This window comes from Mauremys reevesii, linkage group 24, assembly GCF_016161935.1.
Source record: "Mauremys reevesii isolate NIE-2019 linkage group 24, ASM1616193v1, whole genome shotgun sequence".
NCBI classification, from domain to species: domain Eukaryota; kingdom Metazoa; phylum Chordata; order Testudines; family Geoemydidae; genus Mauremys; species Mauremys reevesii.
In genome coordinates, this window is record NC_052646.1 from 9,311,163 (window position 1) to 9,326,613 (window position 15,451).

The 15,451-nt window shown below is 46.8% G+C and overlaps 1 protein-coding gene across 1 annotated transcript in view; it reads left to right on the plus strand.

Moving 5' to 3' along the window:
* Positions 1-15,451, plus strand: part of F11R (F11 receptor) — a 48,259-nt gene that overhangs the window by 15,792 nt on the left and 17,016 nt on the right. Inside the window, exon 2 of the mRNA XM_039512401.1 lies at positions 15,320-15,373. Within this exon, the coding sequence (XP_039368335.1) occupies positions 15,320-15,373 (54 nt within the window). The remainder of the gene's footprint in view (positions 1-15,319; positions 15,374-15,451) is intronic.

Genomic DNA, 15,451 nt, shown 5'->3' on the forward strand with positions numbered 1-15,451 from the left:
ATAATGGCACATGGCTTCCTGATTGAAGTTGACTTACCTGCAGTTGGGGCGAGGCGGGGGTGGGGGGAGAGTAGCTTGCAGATTTGCTCAACACATTCTTCCGAATGCTCATCGCCCTGCGTTTGGAGATGTACCCATGCCTCCAGGGGCACAGGGAGGGAGAAGAGGAATGGGGACAGAACCTAAGGGGTGTGGGAAAGGAGGCAACACACTGGAGACCAAAAATAGAAGGGGAAAAATCTGATCTTCACTTACATGTGGTAAACTAGTGGATTTTTGGGGTGGTAGCTGGGAAGAAATGTGGGATAAACATGGTGGGGGTGGGAGCTGGGGACTAGGCAATTGACAGGTAATATGGAACCTTTCATTTTGATGTGTTCAGAACAAAAGCAATTAAAAGCCTACAAGTGCCTATAACAATGGCCTTTCAGCTAGGTTCTATTGCAAGCACCTGAACAAAGCACTAGTTCTAGTTGCATGGGAACTCCATCCCCCACTTGGGGTCTAAAGGCCCAAGCATGACATTATCAGAGAGAGCTCAGGGGTTTGAGCGTTGGCCTGCTAAACCCATGGTTGTAAATTCAATCCTTGAGGGCGCCACATAGGGATCTGGGGCAAAATCAGTACTTGGTCTTGCTAGTGAAGGCAGGGGGCTGGACTCAATGACCTTTCGGGGTCCCTTCCAGTTCTCGGAGATAGTTAATCTCCATATATTAGAATAAGCTCTCATTGGGTGAAGCTGTCCTGAGGGCAAGACACTGTTACCTGGCAACTTCTAAAACCAGCTGGTACTTCGTAACGTGTTCATGGCATCCGCTTTGGAACACCACACGCATACCCCAGATCTGTATCAACTGTAAATGCCCTTTGGTGACTTATGGCGAAATGATTTTGGTGCCCTGGCCCAGTTTCTAAAGGACAAGTATCCCCCTCAGGAAAATCCAGCACATCAAGCGGTGCAAGTTGTAACCCTTTATGGAAGACCCGGTAGAGACACAATTGGCCATGAAACCTGAACTTCTCTCTCATTCTTCCAGATGAGGGGGAGGCCCTATTGGTTGGATAGTGGAGGAGGTCATGCACTGTCACTGCCCTTCCTTGCTGGGAATGCCAGCCCAATATAGCTGCCATCTTTTAGAGTTATTTACACATTACATTTCCACTTCTTAGCTGAAGTCCACCTCACACCCCTTACCTTTGGTGTCTTTGGCCTGTCCTCCCGCTACTCTTTTATTTGAGTGCCTCCTTGAGAGACAGCCAGTTCCCTCCCATCCTAGGATCTTCAGGGGGTCACAGATAACTGCGTTCCACTTGGGGGCTGCCTAGGACAGGGTTTCTCAAACTGGGGGGGGTCGTGACTCTGCAGGGGGTTGCGAGCTGTCAGCCTCCACCCCAAACCCCGTTTTGCCTCCAGCATTTATAATGGTTTTAAATATATAAAAATGTTTTTTAATTTATAGGGGGTGTCGCACTCAGAGGCTTGCTATTTGAAAGGGTTCACCAGTACAATACTTTGAGAACCACTGGCCTAGGAGATTCTCTGCCCCTGACGAGCTTACAAGGAATCGTTTAGGATGGCCAAAACCAGGGGTGCCCACCCTTCTGTTCAACCTGCAAGTTCAATGTATTCATAAATGATCTGGGAAAACAGGTACACTGTGAAGTGGCAAAGTTTGCAAACAATACTAAATTACTCCAGATAGTTGAGTCCAAAGCTGACTGCCAAGAGTTACAAAAGGCTCTCACTAAAGTGGGTGGCTGGAGAAAAAATGGCAGATGAAATTCAGTTCATAAATGCAAAGTAATGGGTGCTGGAAAACCATAATCTTATTTATGAACACAAAATGATGGGGTGTAAATTAGCTATTATCTCTCAAGAAAGCGCTCTCGAAGTCATTGTGGCTAGTTCTCTGAAAACATCTGCTCAGTGTGCAGTGGCCATCAAAAAAGGTAACTGTTAGGAACCATTAGGAAAGGGACAGATAGTAATACAGAAAATATCATAATGCCGCTATATACATTTGTGATATACCCCCACCTCGAATAGTGAATGCAGTTCTGGTTGCCCATCTTTATTTAAAAAAAGACTTGAGAAAAATACAGACAAGTACACATATGAGTAGGGGTATGGAACATCTATAGAAGGAGAGATTGAGACTGTTTAAAAAGCCAGTCTGGAGTCTCAAAGAATGGGAATAAAAGGGAAATAAGAGACAGTTTCCGTCATACACATTTAGGACTGGATTTTAATGGTTGTTTGCCTGACATCCTGCCCCTCCCAGGCTGGCCAGCTGACCTGGACAGATGATGACAGCCTGGCTTGAGTACACCATGTGCCCCAGGGAATTTTCCATCAGGCCTGTGGCATATTGGCTCTGTCCACCTTCTGCCCCTGCCCTCTGAGGCCTCCCTTTGAGCCTCGCTGCAATCCACACCCGAGAGGGGTATGAGTTCCCTTTTCGATCCCCCCTCTCCTCTGGCATGTACTTCTGGGCCCCACGGAAATGTTCCCTGTGGCGCCCCTCCATTGTTTTGTTTCCTCTCTTTGACAATCTGGCCACCCAGAGCAAGGCCTGCTAAGAGCATTGCTCCTCTACTGTCCAGCAGCCATGTCTTAGAATGGTCTGCAGGCAGGGCAGCGTGAGAGGCAGTCACCCGGGTTCAGGTCTGTTGAAAATGGCTTGGTTTAAATGGTTACATCTCACACTGTGGACAAGACTTAAACCTGCTCTGGAAACTGAGTAATGTTGCATATAGAACAAGAGTATTAGGAGATCAGCTGAGAGGAAGTTGCTCTCTGGGAGTAAAGTACAGTCCTTGTGACTAACTCACCCCACCCTTGCATGTTAAACAATGTGCATTAGTTATGAAAAATCACATGCTCCTCCTCGTTGTTGCTGCTCTAGAGGAGGTGGCTGGGAAATGAACATGGCTTAGTATTGTGTGTGTGAGCAGAAGAAATGCACTGGTGTCTTCTAGGACTCCAGCATAATCCCAGAACGTGCTGCTTCTGTCTGCAAAGACACAACACAACCATGGTGCAACATGCTCTGGCCACAAACACATTTAATCAGGGTCACTGGTGCCAGAGAATCCTGAGCCCAGTCACAGCCTATACCTGAGGAGTATAGGCTGTGACTTGGCAAAAAGGAGCCTTGTAATTCACCCGTGGTGGTAACAGTAGCAGGAATCATAGTGTAGGTATGTTACTTACAATAGAGCTGCCACCACTTCTCCAACTTGTGAACTAGGAGATCCCAGGGCTCAATTGTGCCTCTGACAATTTATTTTGTCCACTCCTTTGCTAACATTAGCATTTAACTGGGCCATCTGCCCATTCAGCTGAACACCTTACTGAGGGAGGGAAAGGTGGGTTCACACCTTGGCTGCTATTTGGCTGGAGGCAGGGCAGGGCTAGATAGCAGTGTGCATTGTGCTGCTTTTCTGTTGCTAAGATGCAACCTTCACACTCCCTTTTGAATGCACGTGAAGTTAGTTGCAGAAAACCCCTAAAATCACAGGAGCTGACTTGTTCCACTAGTGGGATGTTGTTCTAGACTTGCTTAGCTAAGGGTATATCTGGAAACTTCTCCCTCTTCCTCCCACAATTCTCCGGTGGAGAGCGTGAGAGAGAATTCTCTTCCTGGTAGAAACGGCTCATCTCTTTCCTGCTGAGAGCTTTCTCAAAGGAAAACCCACTATTTTCCTTTTAGAAAACAGGTAGGAAGACGGGAGGCAGCTTTTTCTAGCCCTAAAGAAGAGCTCTGTGTAACCTGGGAAGCTTGTCTCGCTCACCAACAGAAGTTGGCCCAATAAAAGATACTACCTCCCTCACCTTGTGTCTCACTTCTAAAAGGAAGCATTTCTCGAACCTGTTGCCCTTTGTTCCATTATGCTTAAGCACAAGCCTTAGAGCAGAGTGATTTGAACAGAATTGCTAAGCTCCTTGGGGTTTGTCTCCTCACTGTTGTGATTGGAGTAGTGAGTCATTCACACTCTGCTGGCTCCATGGCTTCAAGCCAGGAGTTATCAGCGAGCTGTATCTGTGCCATGCCCCACCCATCTCACCTGACTGGTAAATTCAATCGAACACTGGGCAGGATGAGTCATTACCAGTGATGAGCAAAACAGCCCAGGGACCAGGCCCCTCTGTGACATGGAAGCAGAAATGCCTCCTCTCTGAATTAACCACATGCATATTCCTTCAGACTCTGCACATGTGACTCATTGTGGGACAGATGAGGGGGTCCCTTGTCGGTAGATCCGCAAAAGAGAGTGTGAAGAGCTGTAGCTCTTCAGCTACTATTAGGGCACTGGACAAACCTGCCTCCCTTATCTTCTGGACTGGAAGTCAACAGTCCTGGGTTCTAATCCTGGTTCTGCTACTGGCCCACTGTATAACCTTGGGCAAATCTTTTCCTGTGTCTGTAAATGGGGATGATACTGACCTCCTCACCCCATCTTTATAAAGAGTCTTAATGTCTACAGATAAAGAGGTGTGTAAGTGCTAAATTGCTGGTCCCCACTGAGGTTGTGTGAAGGAAGGGGAGTCCCTAATTCAGATCTGAATTGTACACCAGTGCACCAACGCTCTTCAGAATCCTTTGGTTAGTGTCCTGAATGAAATGTGGCTATTGAACGACAGATGTTGATGCTCTAAATATGCCAAATCCACACGCTCAAGCCCCGGGAATGTGCAGCCTGACGGGTTTTGGTAGGGAAGGCTTCCAGTTTGACTCTGTACTGGGAACAGAATGAGTGACCAGTGCAGGAGGGTTGTGGAGTCTTTCCATGGGGTGCTGTTAATCCAGCCCAAGGTGAGTGGAGACTGCGCGGTCACGATCTCTCGAGGTCACGCGATAATGGACTATTCCAGTGGTGCTGTTCAGAGGCACCCACTGGAGCGATCATGATCTTCCAAACACTTTCAAGCAAACGGTAACTGAGTCCATTTTAAAAAGACCCTCCTCTGGCACTTGGGTTCTCAGCATTGCCAGCCCCAGCCATTCAAAAGCCATGGACCAGGCCCCTCATACCAGAAGATTGTTTGTTTTAAAATTAGTGAGATTTTAAATGATTTGAGTGGGTCTTTATTGGCCTTCTGGTTTTTGAGGATTGAGCTCGTCTCAGTGACCACTGTTAAGAACTGAAAGTGGAGGTTCTCTTGTACCACCTGGCTGCAGGACTTGGGGCTTTAAGAAAAATACTTATTTTTCCACTCTTGCATCCGATGAAGTGGGTATTCACCCATGAAATCTCATGCTGCAAAACGTCTGTTAGTCTATAAGGTGCCACAGGATTCTTTGCTGCTTTTACAGAACCAGACTATACCAAATATCATGAGACTTGTAAACTTGCAAGAGTTAGAAATACAGACCCTGTAATCCAAGGGCAGCTCCCACACTTCAGTCCATGGGGAGTCGATTCTGTTTCAGACTGTTGTCCTTTGTACAGGGAAACAAACTGAGCTGTGATATCACTGGCTGGTTCAGAGCATTCACAGGAACCCCTTGTGCCATGCAGTCCAGGTCTGGGTTTGGCAAGAACCCCATTTTCAAATGTCTAGAAGTTGTCCAATAGTTTGCTCTTTCCTTCCAGGCAGGGGTATCTCTAGGATGGTGCCAGAGCAGCAGTGGTGTGGCTTGAGTGTAAACATGTTGGATGCTGGTGTTTGTTATGCTGCAGTGATTGATGGGAAGGCTGGCACACTCAGCTGGGAGTTATCTACTATCCCTGGTACACTCATTAGCACCTCAGTGCCTAGGAGTGGTGCTGTGATGACATACAGGTGAACACAACGGCTGTTTAGGTAGCACTCCCCATGCTGTCCTGAGTGCTGGCTGTACCTCTGCAGTGGTATACTCCCCCCTCTTACCAGCCTAATTAATACTCGGTTTGAGGTTCTGTTATATTGAGGGAGATTAGGAGCTTAAATGTATTTGGATGGAATAAACATGCCATCTGTTGAATCAGATTTTATGTAAAGAGCTTTGGAGTCCTTGGATGGAAGGTACCTAAGGTACGAAGTGCTGTATTGGTGGTTATCCAGCACCTCATCTGAAGGGGAATTTCACTCAGAATTCCTTTGTGCTTGGAGCCCTTCCCAGTTTTTCTCCAGCATTTCATAAAGCAGGATGGCAATGGATCTGGTGCTCTGGATACCCACCTCTGCCTGCCTAGTAATGGATTGGACATGGATCTGCAAAGGTCCCAGGAATGTCATTGACCTGCCCGTGCGGGGAAAGCGAAGCTGCATTAGGCAGGTCTTTATCCTTGCTTCTGCTTGGCAACCGTTCGGGGTGAAAAGTTAAATGACTGTGTGACCTGAACCACGGCAACTTTAATTTTTTCGGCATGCCTGTTCCCTTATGTGCTCTTTGTAGTTTTAGAGCAGAATGACTCATTTGACCCTTCTTGGCATAAATATGTGTGGTTGGCTGTCAGTCCCTGCCCTAATTCTATTGGCACTGCCTGTGAACTAGTAAGTACCTGCCAACTCCCAGGAACCAGCTTGTAAGGATTGTCATTTACTGTGTGTCCATACAGTCCCTATCACAGTGGAGCCTATCCTGGTTGTTACCATAATATAAACAGTAAATAATAATAGGTGGCTGTGTGGGAAGGGGCAGCTGGCAACTTACTTTTTAAGTGTGCTGTGGCAGCACCCACACATTCTAAGCAGGAGTGGAGACTCTGTGTGCTGGGTGCTGCACAAACAGCATAAGAATGGCATCCCTACTAGTGCAAGAGCTTAGAAGCGTCTCTAGTGAGTTGAAATGGCACTGTGGTGCCAGATTTAAATGTACTGGATCAGGGTTAGGCAAGTCTGGGAGCAGCCAGACATTTAACATACAGAGATTAAATGATGTCTTAGTCACTGGTGCTGAGTTATGCTAGCTATTGTGCTGTATTACAAACACGCCCAGAAGGCTTCAGAGGTTATTTCCCAGCAGCTGTGTGTAAACTCTGGGGAATAGGCTCAATATTTGCCTTTCAGAAACTCTAAACCATCTTATCCTGTTGGGTCAAATGAAACTCAGGGCCGGCACATAACCTGCACTTACAGACTAGATTGTGACTGCCTGGTATTTAAAGGTCAGTCGGCTCAAGGTCAATCTGCTCAAGGGCACTTCCGCTCTTCAGGAGCAGCTCTGACTTTCTAGTCCCGAGAAGTGGGACTGGGAACAGGGCAGTGGTTTATGATGCAATATGAAGGGACGGGTCTCTGGGAGCTGGCCACTAGGAACCCTTTCAAGTTCAGTTACATTGATTTTCTTGCCTGTAGAGTTGAACTCTCTATGGATCTAACATTGGAATGTGGTGAGGAAACTGCATGGAAAAAACAGTAACTTCTTGTCTATTTTTTGTACTGCTGAAATGCCTAAAGGTCCCAACGAAAACTGGGGCCCTGTTGTGCTAGGCAGTGTACATACACACAGTCTCTGCCTTGGAAAAGTTAAAATCTAGATAGGACAGAGGGGTGGGAAGGGAAATAGAGGCACTGAAGGAAGATGATTTGCTCGAGGTTAGAGCAGGTCAGTAGCACAGCCTGGTATAACCCAGGAGTTCTGATGTCCAGTTTAGCCCCAGTCTGCTAGACCATGCTGCCTCTCAGAACTAGTGCATCAACATATGCTGTTGTGCAGACATGCTGAAACCAGAACAGACTGGGTACCTTGAACCCCTTCCTTCCCGAACCTATTTATGTCTCTGCTGATGAGCTGTAAGCCATCGGGTTAGTTTGGCATTTCCTGGTTCAGCCAGCCTGTTTGTGTTGAAAAGAAAAAAAACAAAGACTCCCAGTTTGCTGAGCAGAGAAACAATAAGACTTCCAGGGCTCCTTCCTTTACACTTCCAAACAGTGGCCTCTTGCATTGTGCTGTCTCAGCAGGAGGCCTCTAATACACTGGGTTGCCCTCGATTGCTGAAAGATGTCTATCTGTGGGATGGAGAGGTCTGGATCTTCCTGAGAAGTGCCCGGAGGGGAGACAGATTAATTGCAAAACAGGGCTTTGCTCTCCACCTTTGTCTCAGCTGGAATCTGGATGCAGGAACTCTGAAGAATACCAAGTTAAATCTCAACTCCTTTGTCCTCCCTCTCAGCTTGCAGCAGGATTCTCCCTCCACCCTTTACTGATTACAGTCAGTTCATGGTAACATCTTACTTTTAATTAACGGCCTCTTGTTTGACATCCACAATCGATTCCTGGCACAGCTGAGATGGCAGCTGCCTGGGTGGAAATATGTCTGCCTGCATGTTGAGAGCGTTAAACCATCTCAATCCTGTTTCTTACAGGGCCGATTGGTGGAGGCCCCTTTGAAAGTTTGCTCCCCAAGATCTTCCTACCTGATGGGTTATAAAGCACAGGGACGGACTTTCTTTCTTTCTTTCTTTCTTTCTTTCTTTTTAGATGCCTCTTAGTTCTTTTGTGCCAGAGGGGCTGCCTTAGTGGGCTGCACCTTGGGGATTTAAAATACTTTCTCCCTGGAGCCCCATCTTCAAATCTTCATGAGGGTCAATGCAGCCCCTTGTCCTTCCAAGATCCTCACTTGGACCTGGTATTTCTTTCCTCTTAGTGCAAGAGGAGAGACGGAAGCTGCCCAGGCTATGGGCTGGTGTGCCATCACTATTCAGGTCTTCCGGAGCCTTGATCTGTTAGATGGCTTTGTGAGACCTGTGGTCTTTGGTATTTCAATAATAAAAAAAAAAACCCAAACTGCTATTCTGAAAAGCTGTTACCTCTTTTTGCATGGGAGCAGCAAGCGCCAAAAGCAAATCTCTTGTTCCGTTTCACAGCCCACCTTTAAAGATGAGTTGTAGGTATACTGGGGGCGGGAGGTAGAGCGGAAGCTGCAGGAGGTGATCGAAGTAATTTGTCATGGTACCTTACTCAGTATGGTCATTTTCTGTCCCAGAGAGAAAGTTGCTGCATCTCCTAGCTCACTAGGAATTGCACCACCAGCCTGTGCTACCAGGATAGTTCTCACCCCCCCAGGAATGCATCCAGCTCTGTTGCCTTTGCTTAGAGCAAGGGTGCTGCCATATATATTTTGCATTAGGTCACTCTGCACTGGCAGCAGTGCTAGTGTAAATGGAAAATGCTGGCAGATCAGCTGTGTCCTTACGGTTGGTCCCCCCAGCGCATTCGTGCAATGCTCTTGTATGCCCTTTCAGTGACCACTCTGTGCATTGTCACCTGTACTCCTGATTCCACATGATTTGAGCTTCTGCAGCTCCTGTAATCTTAGGTTCAATAGGTTGTCTACTTAGCTTGTCAAAGAGAAGGTTAAGCGGTGGTTGGATCGTGGTGTATATGTGCCTACTGTTAATACAACACCACACAGGTTATTCCAGGGGGAATTCTGTGCCACTGCGCGTACGCAAAATTCATGTCTCCCGCAGATTTCTTTGCTTCCCTGCAGAAAAATGACTTTCTGACAGGGAAGCAAAGAGAAGCTGCAAAAGCAGTTACGCACCACTCCTTAGCTGAGCAGATACATTGTTTCAGGCACCCAGAGCAGCCGGAAGAGAGGTAAATTTCTTCATTCACAGTGCACAGTCAACTTGTGGAACTCCTTGCCTGAGGAAGTTGTGAAGGCTGGGACTATAACAGGGTTTAAAAGAGAACTAGATAAATTCATGGAGGTTAAGTCCATTAATGGCTATTAGCCAGGATGGGTAAGGAATGGTGTCCCTAGTCTCTGTTTGTCAGAGGATGGAGATGGATGGCACATTTTTAACAGTGAGGGGGCGTATCGCCCGCTGGGACAGTGAACCGAGAAGTTTGGTGGGTTCTCCATCACGTGAAATCTTTAAATCATGACTGAGTGTCTTAAAATATATGCTCTAGCTCAGTTACAGGTTATTGGGCTTGAGGCAGGAATTGCTGGGTGACATTCTAAGGCCTGTGCTCTGCAGGAGGGCAGACTAGATGGCCACACTGGTCCTTCCAGCACTTAAAAATCTGTGGTCCTGTGTCTTGTCTTCCAAAGAATAAAGAGTCTCTTATGCCAGATGGGTTGCTATTGATGTAGTAAGATACCAGCTTTTGTGTACACTGAAAAATGCCACATCTGTGGTTCACACTCTGAAAGATTGGTGCAGGACCAGCCAGCGATGGATTTACTCCTACAAACGTTTCTCTCAGGGAACTGTGGGGCAAGGCCACTGGGTACAGCTGGTTTTGGAGGGTGTGCTGTGTGTTATAATTTGGACCTAGCCATGGTGGCGCATCTTTCCGTGTTATAGCTGTTTAATTGTGAAATGGTGTTGGGTTGTCAGTATAGACTTCAGACTACTGCTCAGGCTGAAACTCTGACTCAAAGAACCGCTACTTTGTGTGTTAATTCCGTTGATTGTCATGTAGCTGATTTAGTTTTCCATGTGATTAGTGCTGCATATTACTGGTTTTCACTCTCTAGTTACTTAACTGACTTTAATCAATGACTGCAATTTGATTTGCCCCATTCTCAGCCGGTTGCAGCCACTTAGCAGCCATGTTTATCAGACTGCTGCTTAGGCTTTTTCTGCCTGGTTCAATTTACAGCCATAATGTCCATTAACACTTCATCTTACACCTCTGTGTCTTTTCTCTCTTGACTTGCAAAGTATCAGCCTAGCTTAGCCTCTCTCTCCATCCTGCTCTTTGTCCCTGGTGGACCTGCAATACTGATACAGTTAAAATCATTTAACTCAGTGGCTCCCAAACTTTTTTTTACTGGTGACCCCTTTCACATAGCAAGTCTGAGTGCAACCCCCCCTTATAAATTAAAACCACTTTTTAATATATTTAACACCATTATAAACGCTGGAGGCAAAGCGGGGTTTGGGGTGGAGGTTGACAGCTCGTGACCCCCTGAAGGGTCCTGACCCCCAGTTTGAGAACCCCTGATTTAACAAAGAACCAAGATGTAGTGAAACCTGATCATGGGACCTTAAACTGTATTAACCGTTGTCTTCTGCTTACCCTAATCGTCATGGTATCACAGGCCTGAACACTGCAAGAACCGTATTTTAGAGGCAGCTGTGAAATATATAGTTTATCATTGTGGTCAGGAAAAATAACAGGATACAACTGTTAGGGAACTGTTTTAAGCCTGGTAGATACTAGGCTAAGTCATAGTTTCTTAGCATGGCTGTGACAGAGAAGGAAATGTCAGAAATGTGGGTGGCTCATGCCAGATTTTATGACCATTTAAATTGTTTATAAGGCCCCATCTACAGAACAGCCCTGTCGCTGGTCCCGGTTACAACATAGCTTTCCCTCAGAATAATCAACACATGGTTTACATTGGGGGTGTAGACCGGATCTTGGCTGTTCCTGATGGGCTGTGTAAGAGCATTTCCCAGACAGGGCTGAATCCTCCCAAGACCTGTCTCTACTACAAAGCGGAGCCATGATTTAGCTTTCACCCCGGTGTGGCTGTGAAATCAGGGGGCTCTAGATTGTGAACTTCTTGGGGAGGAACCATGTCTTGTAAACCTCCCCCACGCTTTTGACACTGTAGAAAGCCACCCCTTGTGAGAAGGGATTAAGTCTAAGAATGCTTACAGATGGGGAAATTGAGGCACTTGAGTGAGTTGCCCAAGGCAGAGCGAAGACTAGCTCTTAGCAATCAGGCATCCAAGACGACTGCCACTATAGAAGCAACCCATCCACTTGAAGCACATGCTAAATGTGTCAAGCTCCAGAAGGACACAAGATGACTAGCAAGTCTCGAATACTCATGCTGGTGCGGGGTGGTAACTTGCCTGCCAGTCGTAGGCATCTGGAGGAAACAACCCCACAAGGAAATGTCAAACAAATGGGGCAGCAGGTACCATTAAAAACCTGCCATGCTGCTGGGGAGCCAGGACACCTGGCAAAGCAGCATGAGAAAGGAACTGAGTTCCCAGATATGGGGCCCTGTATAAAGTCCTGTCTTGTGTAATCTGTTCCAAACAGAGCAGGAAATGCAGAGCCTGATGACTAAAGACCAGGCGGGGGGAGGTGTTTGAAAACCGCCAAGCAACGTTTCATTGGACAAATATGGGCTAGGTTTCCTGTGAAACTCCTGAACAAAGTGGGAGCCGCATGGGAGGAGACAATACCCAACAGGTGGAACAGGAAATTCCACCAGGCAGAAGCTAACTGAGAGCTTCTCTCTCCCTTGTTCCGCTCCACCCCCTCCCTGTTTACTGTATAGCTGTCTCCTTGCTGATAACTGGTTTGGGTTCTGATACACGATTCGTGCCCTTTAGCTGGAGACACAGTCTCTTTCGTGTCACTTTATTGCCCCACTCCCTTCCTCCATTTTGGTAACAGCTTTGCTTGATTGTTTTCTTGTGACAGAGCAGCCGTTGGGGAATGAAGATGTCACACTTGGATTTTAAAACTTGATTAGCCTGTGTCAATCTTCTGCTGCAGTTAATTCTGATTCACTTGTCTGTGCTCCTTGTGCTATGGATTGAAAACTGTCAGGACAATGTGGTGGGGCCGACTCCTGGGTAATAGTGACACGGCCAGATAGATACCTAGATAACTGTCTAGTTGGGTGCCACAGGGTTGGGTCCTCTCTCCAGAGAATTGTGTAGTTCAGCACAGGACTTGTGGCTTACGCTTTGGGTTGTGTCCCTGGCTTTGTCACAGTCTTGTTGTGTAAGCCTCGGTAAATCTCGTATTGGTCTGGGGAATTGGGGGGGTTGTGTTTCAGTAGCATCTGGGAGCCCCAAGGTGCTAAGCACTGTACAGACGTGGAACAAAGACTATTCCTGCCCCAAACACCTGACAGTTGAAGTACCTCTGCGCTTCCATTGCCGCTTTATAAAACAGGATCACTTGCTTTACCCCATCCCATGGGGTTTGGAGAGACTCAAAGGCAGAGACTTGCCAAGCTGTGTCTAGGGGATTTCGGCTGCCCGGTGCCCATTACAATTAATCCCTTAGGCAGCTTTGGGCATTTTAGTCTAAACTCTCATGTTTGTAAAGCAGAAAATGCTGTAGCGCTTACAAATTAAAGCTCTGCAATTGTCTCCTGTATGCGAGAAAAAGTATGTTAACGACATTGAAATGATGATAAATTAAGAGGAGTAGCAAACAGCAGCAAGGGCAGAGAAATAGCATAGAGGGACCTAAAGAGATTTAAAAACAAAGGGAGAATAATCTTGTATAACTGCAGTCTAATCTGGGGTTAAACATATTCCCTAGGAGCTAGAAACCCAGAGAGCAGTAATGCTGAGAGACCCAAAGTTCCTAGCAAACAGTGAAATAGACATGCAGCTAAAAAGGCCGATGTTTTAAGCTGTATGTGTGGAAGCATCTAGTCTCAGGCGGTGTCTACACTACAAGCACTTCAGCGGCACAGCTGCGATGCTGAAGCTGTGCTGTTGTAGCGTAGGCACTTGCAACAGTGACACAGTTTTTCTGTTGCTGTAGTTAATCCACGCTCTCATGAGGCAGTGTCTGGGTCTAAAGTGTCTGTACCGGGGTATAGGTTGACTTAACTATGGGTATGTCTACACTGCGAAGTTGTTGACAAATCTTTTTTTGTCTTTTATGGGTACTTTAAAAAGCCTCCTGTGAAAGACAAAAGTTTTGCCGACGCAAGTGGCAGCGTGAACGTGGCTTTGTGACAAAGCTAACGCCGCTCGCAGGGCTGGAAGTATTTTCTCCGCAAAAATGCCGAAAAAGAGTGTTTACACACACTGACTTTTAGCGACTATTTTCTGTGTAATATAAAATTGTTTGTCTGTTTGGTGGTGGTCCTGGCGAGACTAGGGCATTGTGGCTTCCAGCCCGATGGCAATCACACTGTATTTATAGAGCTAAGATTGCGCTCATGTCAAGGGCAACAGGTGCTATAAACGTTCTGTAACAGTGCTAGAAACTGTGATTGCATAAGCAAAAATGACTGGTAGGATGGCAAAGTGCAAAGCTGTCTGGGTGGAGCTATGGACATAGAACAAACCTCTGTCCTACCACTCTGTTCCTCAGGATATTTTAAATAGGCCACCTCCTGCCTTCTCTGTTAGGCTTCCCGTGTCTGCCTGCTTATAGAATAGGTCACTTCCAGAGATGGATTTCCTGTTAGCTGATGGTGCTTAGGCGGAAAAGGGCTCTGTTCCCTTCCACAGAGGCAAAGAGGAGTGAGCGGGGGGGCTTCAGGGGGAAGCTAGATGACAGCAGGCTCTCTGATACTTGGCCGAAGCCGGGTCAGATGCCGGGGATGTTAATCTGCAGCAAGAGTGGAAAACGCTGTGTGTTTCAGTCTTCATTGAGAAGTCTCATAGCTGAACTATTCTAAAAATAATTGAGAGTGGTCAGTGCTGTCTCAGACCTGCCCATGTCTTCACGACCAGGAACTCTCAGCCCAACACACATTGTCACCTCAGAGTGATCTCTGGAAAAATGAGTGTCGGGGTTCTTGCTGCTTAAATATGCCTCCAAAGCATTTGAGAAATGTGGGCTTGTGATTTTCTTTTCTTTCTGATATATGAAGGAGGCCTGGAAAGACCTTTTTCACCCTAAAAAAAAATTGCTTTGTGCTTTTACCTTAACATCAGGGATGTCAAGTCGGGACACCCCTGTGTTTGCTGCTGGACTTCTAGGTCATCTCAGGTGTTTTTGCTGTGAGTTTTGTGTTCACTGCAGGAGTGAGGGTGTGGAACCTTTAACAGAGGCTTCCTTTGTCCAAAATATTAGTCATAGATGCTGTGGGCTGTGTGATCTGCCTGCCCCAACCCTTTGGGAATTTGCCTCCCCCCTTTCTGGGAAGAGGAACCAACCTGTGCACACTTCAGTCAGTTTGGGCTCTTTCTCGGTGGATCAGAGATAAGCTGAGTGGTTTTGTGTGGGGAGGAGGAGTGCTGCTGAGACTGGGGAAGCGATGTGCGGGGCAATTGTTTAAAGAGGAAGCGGGGAAGAAATCTGTATCTGTCTTGTCTTTAGATTGTAAGCGCTTTGGGGCAGGGACTGTTCTGTGCACGTGCAGTGTGTAGCCTAGTGGTCCTAGTGATCCTTGTTCAGGGCCGTAAGGCCTTACTGAATACAAACATTTAACTTTTTGTCTTAACAAAAACCAACCAGAAAGCAAAGCTTGAAGCAGTCTGACTAGAACCCCTTTCCCATAATGGGGTGCAGACCCTTGGCGTCTTCTGTAAGGCTAAGAGTTCTCCAAGAAAATGAGGTAGAAAAGAATGTTCTTAGGTGTTGATCCTTCTTAGAGCTGCATCTCTGTGGGGTTGAGTTTGGCAGCTGTTCTGCTGGCTCTGGGATCAGTTGGGTTCTGTGACTTGTAAATAAACATCTATCCTAATCGTATTTTTTTCTCCTTCCCATAGGGTCCTTGATATCAGCCCAGGACACAAAAACCATTCAAGTGCCTGAGAACGACCGTAAGTGTGGACTGGCTAAATTAATAGATTCATAGATTCAAAGGCCGGAAGGGCCACTGTGATCTAGTCAGACCTCCT